At 40.0% G+C, this 14030-nt stretch overlaps 1 protein-coding gene across 5 annotated transcripts in view; it reads right to left on the bottom strand.

Annotated features, from left to right (window-relative positions):
* Window positions 1-357: 357 nt before the first annotated feature.
* Window positions 358-14030, bottom strand: part of MOB2 (MOB kinase activator 2) — a 164433-nt gene continuing 150760 nt past the window's right edge. For all 5 annotated transcript variants that reach the window (XM_089520960.1, XM_089520963.1, XM_089520961.1 and 2 more), the window contains 4 exons: window positions 10836-10996; window positions 9218-9311; window positions 2159-2283; window positions 358-1709 (listed from right to left, as the gene is read on the bottom strand). In XM_089520960.1, the coding sequence (XP_089377086.1) occupies window positions 1366-1709; window positions 2159-2283; window positions 9218-9311; window positions 10836-10996 (724 nt within the window). In that variant the 3' untranslated portion in view covers window positions 358-1365. The remainder of the gene's footprint in view (window positions 1710-2158; window positions 2284-9217; window positions 9312-10835; window positions 10997-14030) is intronic.

Raw genomic sequence — 14030 nt, forward strand, 5'->3', positions numbered from 1 at the left:
AAGCCCTGAGTTTGTTTCTTTAAAAGAAAGTATTATAAAATATAAATGGCAAATACATATTATACACAATAGTTGCAGCATGACTGGAAATTCCACTCTTGGCTAGGCATTTCAGTATTATGTAATTAGTTACATAATCACAAAATGCCAACAGCTTTCCATACTATAAACCAGCCTGTCTCAAGCCTGGTGCCCTCCAGATGTGCTGGACCACACTGCTAGTCCACAGGCTGGATATGGCAGAAGTTCTAGTTTAACCCATCTGGAGGGCAGCAGTTTTCAGGAAAATTGCTAAAATTAAATATTTTAACTTCTGCATTCCCAAAGAAGTAAATAAAGCTAATAATATGTTACAAGGCAGACAGAAAAACACAGATTTGCCTGATAGATTTTTTTATTATTATTATTGGACAGATGAACTAAAATAAGCCAACAATATAATTATATGCCAACAGCCATCTCTCTAGCACTGGTGGTGACAGATGGTGTGTCCTTTCCATCTTGCCCCTGCCCCTCCTGTTCAATGCAAAGTAAATGGTTCTGGCTTTTACCACTGCACTTGGACTCTAATCCCTTCACTATTTTTAAATCCTGGTATTTGTGTCTGGGAAAAGAGGAGCCAAGAGTTGGGTAGAGAAACTAGGAGCAGTAAGAGGAGACTCTTTCAGATTCACACACTGAGACCAGGTAGTCTGAGATCCACATCCATTAAGTGTGCTGGAAACCTTATTGCTACTCTAGTTGAGCCAAAGCTCTTCTTTCCATTATAAGCCACCCAAAGGGCTAGATGCAAAAGGTCAAAGAAGGGGAAGGAAAGTGTCAATTTAGGTAAAAACAAAGAAATCTTAATGCCACCCCCTCACAGAACAACAAAATATCTGCATCTTTACAAGTCATTTCTTATAACATTTTTAAAATGGCAGTACCACCATCCTAGAGAGATGAAGAGAGACAGAAAGGGGCTTGCATTCAAGGACTCCCTCCCACCTAAAAGGGAGGGGAGTGGCAGAACAAAACAAACCTCAAAAGCAGTAGCCCAACTCAAAAAAAAATGTGGTTCTTCTCTAAAAACAGCACTCATCATCCATCTCATGGGGAAGGGAAGAAAGGCAGCAGGGGGGGGGGGGGAATAAAATAAAATTGGTGCAACTTCTTGCCAAGGATGATGCATTTAACCAAAGCTCCATACAGTCCCGTACATCTACATGTCCTGTGGTGGCAGCATAATTGCTTAAACTGTCATGGCTGTGTATGTTTGTATATATATACATATGCACATATACATACACATACACACAGAGAATATAGAGTATTTTTTTTTTTAAAAAAAGGTGTTAGCATTTAGCTTGTTCCTGTTGGGAAGACTCATCTCTCTTTCACATGATTCTGTGCTCCGGCGCTACTGCTGCCCCCGCTGCTGCTGCCACTACCACTGCTGCCATTGCCGCTTCCGTTACTGCTGCTGCTGCTCCCACTGCTGCTACAGAGGACCTCTGTGAGGTCGTCCATGATGGTGGTTTCTTTAGGGTCCACCAGGTTGAACTCCCTGATGAATAGGATGAAGTGTATGTAGAGTGTGTTCAAATGTCCATGCAACTCCAATGCCAATGTTTCCTTGAAGTGTGATGAATAGATGTGGGCCAGAACATGGAACAAGTACTTGCAAATTTTCTTCACTAGAGACTCAAAGGAGTTGGGGAATTCCTTGCCTGCCACAAGAGAAAAATGGGTGTTAGAAGCCATCACGTATAGCTGAATTCCCAAAACATAATACTTGTTTAGGCCAAATATTCATTGGTCTGAATTATTACATCCCATCTCATACATCTTACGCTGAGTCTTTATTCTGTTGACCCCCTTTACAAAAGGCCAGTGTTTCACTTTCAGACTCCATACTGTACATGAACTTCCCATAAATTTCTGATTGGGTCTTGAGTGGGCCAGAGGTAGCTACTGACACAGCAACAGCAATAATATGGGAATGCTATAAAGATGGACAAACAAGCTTATTTAATTTGACCTGCATCAAATCCCATTAAAATAGTGACCTTTAATATGTATGTTACCACATTGTTTGTTGTATTTGCATATACAATGTCTGTACCGAAAAATGACAAAACACTATGCCTGAGGCAGGTGTTTCTGGGACAGAACATACCATATTTTGTAGGAAAGACGTCCTCATCTGTCACTAGCTTCTGCACTGAGCTCATGACAAAATCAACATACTGAGGGGCAGTACATTTGATCTTCTTTCCCCGTTCATCATACCAGTAGTATTGTCTGTGGAGAGAATTGTGAATAGGCTAACATCTGTTCCCAGGTAGTGCAATCCCACTGAACTAAACAGATGAGCACAAGAACATCCCAAATTCCCTAAGTCTAGGATTTGGTACCATAAGAGTTCCACAGCCATACCACAGTTGGTGATCTTGCACCAGAAACTGCCTCGACACCTAGTACTGGAGCAGTAACCTTTGTCACCAGGTCTGAAGTAGCTGCAATTGCTTGCTGTTTCCAAATCAGCTTTGTAACAGTTCACAAGGATACTGGTGCCTCTTAGGAAGCAGGAATTTGCATGGTCTGGCAGTCAGGCCATCCACTTTGCCCTCTATCAACCCACTCATTCAGGGTATTAATTAAATTCACAGATCACAGTTGCTGGTCCACTTGCCACAGCACAGAATGCTGCTTTAGCTATGTAGAGATAAGCTCTCATCACATTTTTTTCCACACAGTGGAAACCAGAATGAGTGAATCTCTTTCTCCCCACAAACCAATATGTGCTCTTTAAGCATTCAACGTGATTTGGAACAAAATGTTTCAAATGCTAAATAAAAGCACAGGGCAAATTTAGTTCTGTGTAGTAACACCAGCTGTCAGGAGATGGCACTTTAATTCAGTTTTAGCAGCCCAAGCAAGGACTCTCTTTTACTTCAGGGTCCACGAAACTTGGCATTTTGATGTATCTTTGCACTGAGTGAGAATATTTTTAATTTAATATTGGGAGGGGGAGCTCTTTATTATTATGATATACCATGCAAAGAGGGAGGCATTTAACCCCTTCCTTTCTTACTGCAGACCTAGCCAAAACCACACCGATGCAACATATTTGCACTGGAAAGATATCCCTTTGGTACCATTGCGGATTTCCTCCTAATGAAAAAATAAAATATAATAGAAAAAAAATTAAAATTAAAAAAATGCAAACTGCCTATTTCATCAGGAAGATTTCAGAAAAGGAAAGGTTTCATGCCACATTATTAAACAACAACAGCAAATATCTGCGGACAGGATCAGTGTTGATGCTTGTAACGACTGGGCACGTGTTCAAGCAAAACAGCAACTGTCAGTAGTAGTTATAACTGCATAACCAAGTGTTTAACTATTAAAATCAAGGGTGTAGTAGTTTTGTCACAGCAATACATTTTACCTATAGCAACTGGTTATCTGCATTAATTGACTGCCTCAATGAGTTTGCTATAATGCATTATTATGTAATGTAGAATTGTTTACCTCCCTTGATTGTCTGGAAGTACACAGTGTGTCTTCAACCAAGCTTCTTTGTATTAGAAAGAACTATAAAGGATCATCTGAAATGATCTCACTAAATTCTGCTGGAAGGCTATACTCTTATTTCCAGTTCTACAAATGGATTTCTGTAATGGCCTTTAGATTTAGAGAGCACATTTCACAAGTACAGTGCGCCTGAATTATACGCGGGTGCGCTATACATGGACTTGAGTGTATGCGCTCAAGCTGCGGGGAGCGCACGGGGCGCAAGGGCAGTGTGTCCCATTCATCTGAATGGGACACGCGCCCATGGTGCACGTGTGCCGCTGCACCACCTCAATGGGGCTCGAGCATAGGCAGAATTCGCCTTATGCGGGGGGGGGGGAGTCCGGAACGGATCCCCCACGTCAGGCATGGGTCCACTGTAGTAAACTTGTATTTCCAACAGTCTTGGGATTCCATCTACTCCCAGCTGTCAACTGAAATCTAAATAACTTCTGTGACTCCCAAATACTGATTGTTCCTATCACCAAAGGAACTTTTACATGACAATAGGTAGCATTCTATTTATTTATTTTAACCCAGACACAGCATAAACTACCAGTTTCCACAATAATTAATGCACAGCTGTCTTACAAAACAAATCCACTTCAGGTCCTGTACAAATGGTAAGCTCCCTTGCTCCAAACACTATTGTATAAATAAAAAGGCAATACCTTCCCCAATGCCCTCCAAGCATTAAATTGGAATATAAACAATTGGTTATAAAACACTTATAAAATAAGAAGGATTGGCTGTTGCTGGGGACTGTTAAAAACAATACTATTCCAAGTAATGGAGTATCTCCTAATTCAGGCTGCTGTGAGGGCAAAGACTGCCAGCACCAGTGAGTCACTGAGGAAGCCATAAAGTAAGACTAGGCTACATTTTCCAAAAGGGCAAGGTTTCCTTCCTGAGTTCAAAACTATGTTCCTACTTTTGCATAACTTTTTTGGAGTTCAGCAGGTACAGAGACAAATCCTTGCCCAGGCATTTGCTTGCTATCTGGGATTCCTCAGCCAACTTAACCGTCAGCAGAGGATTAAATAGGATTAGTTAAGTAGCCACATACTATCTATGGCCTCCCTGCAAAGTTTATTTTCTCAGTAATCCCACACTCTGCTGTTCATCCTTTAATTCAGAGAAACTATCCCAATCTAACTGGGAACTGAAGTACTAAACAGAAGGAAACATACTGGTAGTCACATGCCAGTTTTTGGTCACCATCAACACAGTGAAACAATTTTGCTGCTTTGCCTGTAGATTAAGTAAAGAGTAAGAAATCAGAATGTAAACGGCAAAATAGCTGCCTCCAGTTTCATAGCTTAGAAGACAAGATTTATTTCCAGTTATCAAGACCTGGTGGAGAAGAGCACTAGCCTGTGGATTCAGAGCAGGATATCCTATCAGTTTGCTCTTGGGAGTCATCCATTATATTTGCTGCTGTCCTGATCAAAAACTCTAAATCATGACCCTTGCCTTTGGACAGTAAACGCTCTTCATGGGTTAAAAGAGCTCAGAGCACACCTTTTTGGTTTCTCTGTGGCAGGATTGTCCACATACATGATGTTGGAGGCTTAACTGAGCTCTTCTTGGTCACCAATTCCTTCGTGCTACACACATTCAGTGTACATGGACTTGCTACACTTGAAAAACTGAATTGAAAGGACTAAGGATCTCTGTTTTTTTAAAAAAAACCAAAAGTCTCACCACTGGTATTAGCCATATCTACATTTGAAAAAGATTTTACTCCGAATAAACTAGAGCTAAAAAAAATTCTTGTGCAGAATAGGCACTACTTTGAACACAGCTGCTTTTCAAGGGAGGGACAAAATCTGAGGTAGTACATAAACTCCACATTTATCATTTGCTCAGCAAAGTGTAATTAGAGGCCAAGCTTTATGTTGTTTGTGTCCTCTGCAACAGTCAGAGAGAGAAACTAGACTGAATTCCAGATCAAAACATTCTAGAAGTTCAAGAGGCCAAACACAGCTTTGACTGCCTTCTGACCCAGGCAGCTCAACAGGAAAGTCCTGCTTTGGACAAATAGTAAAGGGGCCATATTAGAAAGACAGAAACAAAAGGACTTGAGAAAAAATGAAAATGATTCCTAGCTAAATTGTTTGTGTGCTCTGTGAACTGTGAGCAGTTTAATTCTATTTTAATGTTGACTTTAGTATATTTTAAGCTATATTGTATGTGTTTTAAATTGTAAGTCATCTTGACTTCCAATTTTGGGGAAAAGGTGTGGCAGACATAAAGGAGGAGGAGGTGGAAAGATAGTCTCTAAAGTACTGCCTAGATCACTCAATTTAGCAACAGAAAATCCTTGTGGAAACTCTGACCACAGATGCAGCGATAAATAGGAAAGAGAATCACAACTAGAAACTATCGCCCACAAAGACACTGTATTTCACAGCATAAGACAACCTCTATGCATCAACTAACTTGACACAACTACCAAATTTGAGTGTCACTGAAGTCTGAAAACAGATACAACAAAGGGCAGGCAATGAGTAGATAGAACTGCATCTACTGCTGCAGTTATACTAATTATTTGGCAGAGGTGCACCTAGCTGTGGAGGATGCTGCTTCTGTTTAGGAAAAAAATGTCCAGCCTGAGCAAGGGGGATACTAGAGCAGGGGGGGGAAAACCTCCCACAGAAGCAGCTAAAGTTTTGTGGAAGAACACAAGGAAGGGATTATCTAAGAGAAAATATTAAGCAGCAATACAAAACAAAACAAAGCTTCAGTTTGCAAACATGATTGTTCATCTGCTCCAGGGCACAGGAAAAACAGCTACTCTGTTTAGTTTGATCATAACAACTTAACAGCATTGCACCCAGATGCTGTCTATTTCCTGTTATCCTCAAACAGCTGCAACTTCACTTTCCCAGAGAGCTGAAATAAAGGCACAGAAACATTTAGCTCTGCTGATGCAGTTCTATCCTTAATTAACACTTCAATCGATGGCACAAAACAGTGTCCTAATACTTTCCTTTGCATGATCTTTCAATGGATACCCAATTTTAGGGCACCAATTCTTCATTTTACATTAAGCATTCACAGCCCACCCTTTTCCCATTCCTCATCTAATAGCACACTTTAAAAATATGAAAAGAAACAGTCCTTCATTGCTTCATAGCAGAATTAAGATCAACTCTTTCACAAGTGGTCCTAAGTGGTGCAACAGACTAGGAAGACACTGGTAATTAATGGAGACTGTAATCTAAGGAGGATCCCATAAAGGAAACCAGCACCCTTGTCTGATGTCCTCTTAGTTCAAGTCCATTCAGGTGCATCAAATATTACAAATTACTCAGAGAGTTGTATTTCACTCGTAAGAAATTCAATGGTACAGGATGCAAAGCAATGAGGTTTTAGCAGTCTCCCTTGGAGCAGGGAGACTCTGGTCCACTCTGAAGCAGAGCTTTCAAGGTTGTAAATCACCCTTCTCTAGCTAATCCTGTGCCACATGGTTGAGAGGATAAAACAGTATTATCCCTATCTATATTACATGGAACATCCTGGAGGAAAGTGGGACACAAATGATGGCTGCATACTTTTACACTTCGCTACATACAGCAATGAAAGTAGTGGGGCAGAGCTGGAGATGGGAGAGGTAAATATTACTGTAGGAAAGCAAGGCAAACCTGTCAAGAAATGATGAAAGCAGATTAGGAGGGGTGGAGATTGGGAGAAGGTCTAGAGACTACCCTTATCCCACTTTCCATCATCCCCTGGACTCCTCATGGGCCATATCAGTCATTTATGGATGTTGCTTCATAAAAAATCTATTTGCATTCTAAACAAGGTGTGTGCCGGCAGGGAAGGGTGAACAATATTCTCATTGGAAACATGCACCCAGAGGAGGACTCACAATTTTTGGCCTCCCCCCCCAAAAAAACAACAACAACTCAGTTGGTAAACTCAAGAATGCTTCCAAAAACACCAGAGTACCACCACTGGTGCATAGAAGGGACCAAGAGGCAGAGAAAGGGGAAGATGAACCATGTATGTCAACAGAGAAGGTGATGGGCAAATAGTGGGAATTCCACATCAAAGAGGTCAGACACAGAACTATTCCTGATGAAGATCAGGTCAAAAGAGAGGCCCAGACTATGCATAGAAAAATCAATATGGAGGAAAAGACCACAGAAAGAGGCAGGAGGTAGAATGTAGCAGGGTCTGAAGAATTAACTGAATGCTGGCTACACCAAGAAACAAAATTAGGACTTTGTTTGGACAGGAAAAGGACTGAGCAGACATCAAGATTTGAGATTGAGGTAAGAGGGCAATATAGAAAAACAACCAAGATTTGCTCAGGGCAACAGTGACACAAAGCAGTGAACTTCAGCTGTGGCGGGGAGGCAAGGACTTCCATTAACGGTGGAAGGAAAGGCTAATACCACCAAAATGAGAAGTGCAAGAGCAGGCAGCAAATCCAAACAGCAGCACAATGTCAAAGGGACAGAGTTATTGAAAGAAAAGATGTGGAAGATCATGAAAGGAAAGGATTATGCAGGATGACTAGGAAAACATTTTCTTATGGCATCATTCTCTGGGCCTACCATACTGATGAATATTGCTACCACTTTTGAGACTGTATTCTGAATTCTTGAGTACAAATAAAATTTCACCATAGAAGAAGGCTTATGTTTTCTACCATGCAAAAATAAATTATGCTTTCTGTTTATCTCTAGAAATCTCATGTCTAGCTATATACTAGAAAACACAGCTGAAAAGAATGGAAACCCCAAATAAGAATTATAGTTCCTATCAGTTAAGTCTTAGCTTTTATTAAGGTTCTCTAAAGTCCAGTGCCACTTAAAGCTATCTGCATTAGATTTTCCATAGGAACTCAGATCTAACGTTATCACATTCTGAAAAATAAAACAAGCAAATGCTTCCTTTTACTTTCAACAGTCCATTGCTTTTAAAAAGATCCGATCAACTACAACAGGATGAAAACTCTAGAAGCATAATGTTTCCTTATTCCCCATGAAATTGCCAACTCATGCTCACAACACTTGAAAATTCTGGCAGCTACACTATTTGGAGGTTTTTTGCCGAATGGCCTTGTGCCTAGCTTTCATTCCTGAGGTAAAGAAGGCCCCTTAGGCTTGCAGCAAAAAACCTGGCCTTTTGTCCTTCCATGATATTCTTAGTGGTATTAGATTTACACTCCAAAAATGCAGAACTCTGCTTCAGAATGCTAGAACTGTTGGCCTGAGAGAAAATGGAAGATGTGGCTATTTTTCAGAACAGGAGGAATATCGGCTTCCCCCCACCCTTTTTTTAAAAAAGAGATTCAATTAAATTAGATGCTAAAATTTTTATTTTAGTTGTATAAAGTTTAATACAATTCACAGACCTGGTATGTGACCAGTTAACAGCAAATGGTTCGTTCTCATGATATTATTATTTTTAAAAATAAAATATTGGTGAGATAAATCATGATATAACTAATATTTGATTCTATATTGGGCTGCTTTTTAAACTTATCTTTCTGCATCTAATCTTGTATAAAAATTGGATGATCACACTTTAACCATGTACTAATAACTTTTACTGTCCAATTGTTATGCCTTGCTTTCAATCCTTTAGTCTGAAATAAAAGGACCACCCAAGCTACCACATTACCACAAACAAAGCCATCACTTACGTATTGCACACTGCCATGGTCTGACATGACTCTCCTGTACAAAATTCAGAGATTGTACTATACTGTAAATTGATATGATGGAAAAATGTTGTTGCTGAAAGAGAAAAAAAGAAACAAGCCAAGATGTTTTCATTATTTTTGGCTGCAGAAAAAAAAGGATGTTTGCACAAGTTTATATGGTTTAAGGATTTAAATAAATAAATAAAACTTATTTATACCCCACTTTTCTGCTACAGGAGCAATCAAAGTGGCTTACATGATTAAAAGAAAGTCAATATACACTACATACAGTCTGTGCAATACTATATCTAACCACCCTTAAAAAGGATTACTCCCCCCTCTTACAAAGGATTAAGGTGACAAGAGAAGGGGAATTTTTGACTGTGGTACCCCAACTGCAATGAAGATCTGATTAGTTCTTTATTAACCTTTAAGGCAGTGGTTCCCAAATTTTGATCCTCCAGATGTTTTGGACTTAAGTTCCCAGAATTCTTGACTGTTGACCAAGCTGGCTGGGGATTCTGGGAGTTGGAAGTCCAAAACAGCTGTAAAGTTTGGGAATCACTGCTTTAAGGTAACAGAATGACATGTTATTGTTCTTTGTTCTCTCTTGCCTGATTAAGAATGAACTTCGTTTCGTGCTACTTTATTGTAATCTAAGGGGCTATACAGATGGGCAGCATGCATCCGCCCCATTTCGCCCTGGATCAGTGCCGTGGCAACTGCATGCAGTGGCACTGATCTGGTCCCTGAAGGGAGCAAAAATGGCACCCGGGCATCGTTGTTAGGGCTTGGAGCATGCGGACACCTAGCCCTCATCCCACTCACAGGTTGGTACAAAGTGAGGGTCTGTATAGCCCCTAAGAGAGCACTCCAGAAGTACTGTGTTTTAGCCACCCTGGAACTGATACAAGGCAGTTTATTATATCTATAAAATCAATGCACATATCTATACAGAAATACATAAAGTAAATATTTGGGAAAGGCCTAGGGATGCAAATAATGCCAGTGCATCAAAATAAACAAACAAAACATATGTACGCACTGGTATGTTCCTCCTTTATAAATGAGTATTTACAAGGTCATTTTTAGTGATTATTCTACATGCACTTCAAAATTAAAGGTAAAGAACTCTGTCATCAGAAGCAGCCCAAATCATTTCTACCTGGCACACCATCATTAAAACATTGCTTAAAAGAAGCAGGGAGCTATATAGACAAAGATCTGCTGCAAAATTTGGGAAAAGGATGAAGATGTTTCCATCTCTGAATGAACACAGATGGACCACTCTAAGTTGTGCTTCTGTTTTCACACTGACCAGAGTTTTGTTTTTTGCTTAAATAAACCAGGTTTTTATTTGACCATTTAGACTACTCCCTCCAAATTGCAATTAAGACCTAATTATCAGCTTAATCTCAATCAAAGCCAAATAACGCCAACTACTTAAAATATTGTAAAAAGTCTCCTATTTATGTATCCCTAAAATACCTTATGTGCATTGTTAATATCAAAATGAAAGCAGGGTCCCTCATCATTTCCCTTTAATTAAAAAAAATCTACCAGCATGAAAACTAGTTAGCAGAAGAGGTCCAGTTCTTATAAATATTATAGTACTTACTGTTGCTAGCTAGCCATTCATTAAGATCTATTTCACGTGGTAACATGACTAATTCTTTGAATTCAAAGTCAGTGATCCTGGACTTTGTATATTCTGGCTCTAAGTAGAGTTTCTTTTCTTCTGGTGCAGGCTTTTTACCATTTGGTTTTCCCTTGGATTTCCTGGGGAGGAAAACAGAAACAGTGCCATAGCTTATCATCTGAAATGCAGTTTATCTAAATTCATTCCATATATTCACCCTGTATACTATATATTCTTTCAAACTACATAATACAAGTTTATTTACCAATAAAGGTGCTTGGTTTTCTAACCAAGTGCCTGGTTTTCTAACAGCAACTAAAAGAAAAGGTTTATGCTCCCCCCCCCCAAAAAAAAAAAAAAAGCTGGCTGTACATGGTTTGAAAATGCTTTTGTCTCCCTGCCCTTCCTCTGAGAAACAACTCATGAAAATATGGATATCAGTCAGGCCATTTTATTTAAGCCTCCTTCTATTAGGTGATTAATTAATGCTACTTTCTATAGTACAGGTGTCCACTTTAGACAACTGCAGTTTAAAATACTTAGTACCATATATGAATCCAATGAATCATATAGGCAGTGTTCTGGATGGTTATGTGGAAAAACAGGAAGACCTAAGATGGTTCTCACTGCCAGCCAAAAGAATAACAAAATGTTATGAAAGATGTAATGAAGGGCAATTCAGGACAGGTCCTTGAGATATCAAAAGCCCCAACCCTCTATTTATTCTTTCTGTATTACATTTTAAAAGCACCGAAAAGCCCTATCTATTAATTCTGCAGTGCATTCCACCCTTTTGTCTTAACAACTGTGACTGTTTCCTGGCCTTGTCAGCTGGGTCTGGAGGGGGGGGGGATGACTCAGTGTATGGCTGATGACTGGAGCCACTGTTCTCCAGTACTTGGCCTCACTGACTGAATGGAGCCTCACATCCAAGATGATGGCTTCCCCATCCCTTGTAATATGTCACCTAAAGATTCTAGAGCAGCCATTCTCAATCATTTCACTTTGAGGAACTCTTGAAATAATTTTCAAGTCTCAGGGAACCCCTGCATAAAAATATATCAATAGCACAAAAAAAGAAAGAAAGCATTTTTTAATCAGTTACAATCTCTTCTGGATTTCCTAGTGATCTTACAGAACCGTACAGTCCCAGGGAACCTTCAGTGAGAAATCCTGCCCTAGAGGACTGGGAGATACTAGTCCCACTGGCCATGGACACACAGAAGCACATCACTTTCCCAAACTTATATGCAAAAAGGAAAAGAGTTTAATATTTTTTCTGGAGGATGGCTGGCCCTGCCTAGAAATGCTATGGCTAGGTATTTGACCATCCATCCCTGGTCATGGCACTTTTCTGATCCCAGAGTAATCAATCCCATCTCATTGGTTAACAGTCTGTAAAGTGTCCAACAGGGTTTTTAGGCATCATTAGGAACTGGAGCTGTAGCTTCAGAGGCCAAGATTGTGGTGCCTTCAGCACGAATACAGGATACTAACAGGGTTCTATATCAGACATGTGTGTGTGCATGCATGCACACGCATGCTTGAGCGACAAGAATATTTTTCTTGCTCCAGCTTCAATGGCTTAATAACTATATGAATCATGAGGAGGAGTCTATGTGGCATCCAATGGTTGTGAAACACACCTTGGACTGGAACAGTCACTTTTTAATAGCTTATACTGGCCAGAGAGGTATGTCATGGGACTCTCTTATGCTTACAGCTCGCCACTGAGTGCAAGATTTTGGCCTATGTAATGTAATGCCTTTCTTATACAATTGGGTGAGAGTAACATAGGTACAAGATCTCATCAAGACCAGACTTGGTGAACATGGCACAAATGGACTTGGGGAGACTTACAGGCTCCTTTTCCCAACATGAAACTGTTCTGGTCAGACTTGCTGAAGGGGTGGACATAACAGGAGGCTGACAGAGAAGAAAATCAATGTGGCTTCAAGAGAAGGCACCAGCATAGTGGGCCACTTCTCAGGAGCTTTTTAAGGGAATGGAGAGGGGATGCATGGTGAGATTTAAGGGGATGCCCAGCTTGGGAGTACCCCCCATCTAATTTGCAGATGTCACAGGGAGACACACAGTATCAGACATCCATGAAGACTGCATTTACTCCCATCAATCTTCCCAGAGGCAAACTGGGTTGTGAGGCTCATCAGTTAACAGGCTGCAAATGTATGAAGAACCATACACTTTGCAAAGGTTCTGATAGCTTTAAGATATAAATATATAGCATTTCAACTCCAATAAAACTGATTGGTTACTTGTATGTTTTTAAGCTCACTGGTTTAGTCTCAGACTCTTCTCCATTACTGCTACTCCTTCCTCAGGATGAACTAAATTTGCTTTTACCAAGCTATCACTTTGTGTTTGTTACCTTTCCTCTCACGCCTACAAAGCACAGCTCTGCAGAAACTGCAGTTTCTATACTTTGGCATCACATGTACACTCTAGAAGGAAATGCTGAGTGTGCCAATTCCATACCCCTTCAGAAATTCATTTCAAGCTTTCCAGACCTCAGAGGAAAAGCTTCCAAAAGAGCAGAAACTGTGTTTTATGGAGCACCAACGTGATCACATTTTCCTGCCTCCCAACATTTTAAATTCATGGAGTAAAGAGTACTTTGAACCATTCTCGCTGTGTCTCAATTGTACTGAAGTGCAATATCACAGAAAAGTTTGCTTTTACTAGGGAATGTACTAGCAAACCATAATAAAATAATTCACAAATCACCCTACAACATCTAGCTATGTTTCTTTATCAGAACATATTCTTTCAATAACTAATTTCAAATGCTTGAAGCACACAATTAAGACACAGGAGTTATAGAAGCAAATGAAAAGCTTCAAGATGCTTCAATGTCAACTAACACTGAGCTTGAGGAATGCAAACTTTTCTCTCCCCCCCCCCCCCTCCAAAAGTCAGATCACATCTCCTTGCAGTTTCCAAGGAAATAAACCTCAGCTATGTTAGCCAGTAAAAACATGAATGCAAACCAATTCTCTAGGCAGTTCTTCAAGCAAAGGTTATTTGAAAAAACTAAACTACTCTTGATGCAAATGTCAGAGGTACAATTCACCCTACAGTAGAAAAAAGAGGGTACTTATTAGAAGGGAAGAATGCCAGAAGAAGAATACTGAGGTCACTATGCAAAATACTGCA

Source organism: Sceloporus occidentalis, unplaced genomic scaffold, assembly GCF_023333645.1.
Source record: "Sceloporus occidentalis isolate IW3139 unplaced genomic scaffold, rSceOcc1.0.p SCAF_4, whole genome shotgun sequence".
Classification (NCBI taxonomy): domain Eukaryota; kingdom Metazoa; phylum Chordata; class Lepidosauria; order Squamata; family Phrynosomatidae; genus Sceloporus; species Sceloporus occidentalis.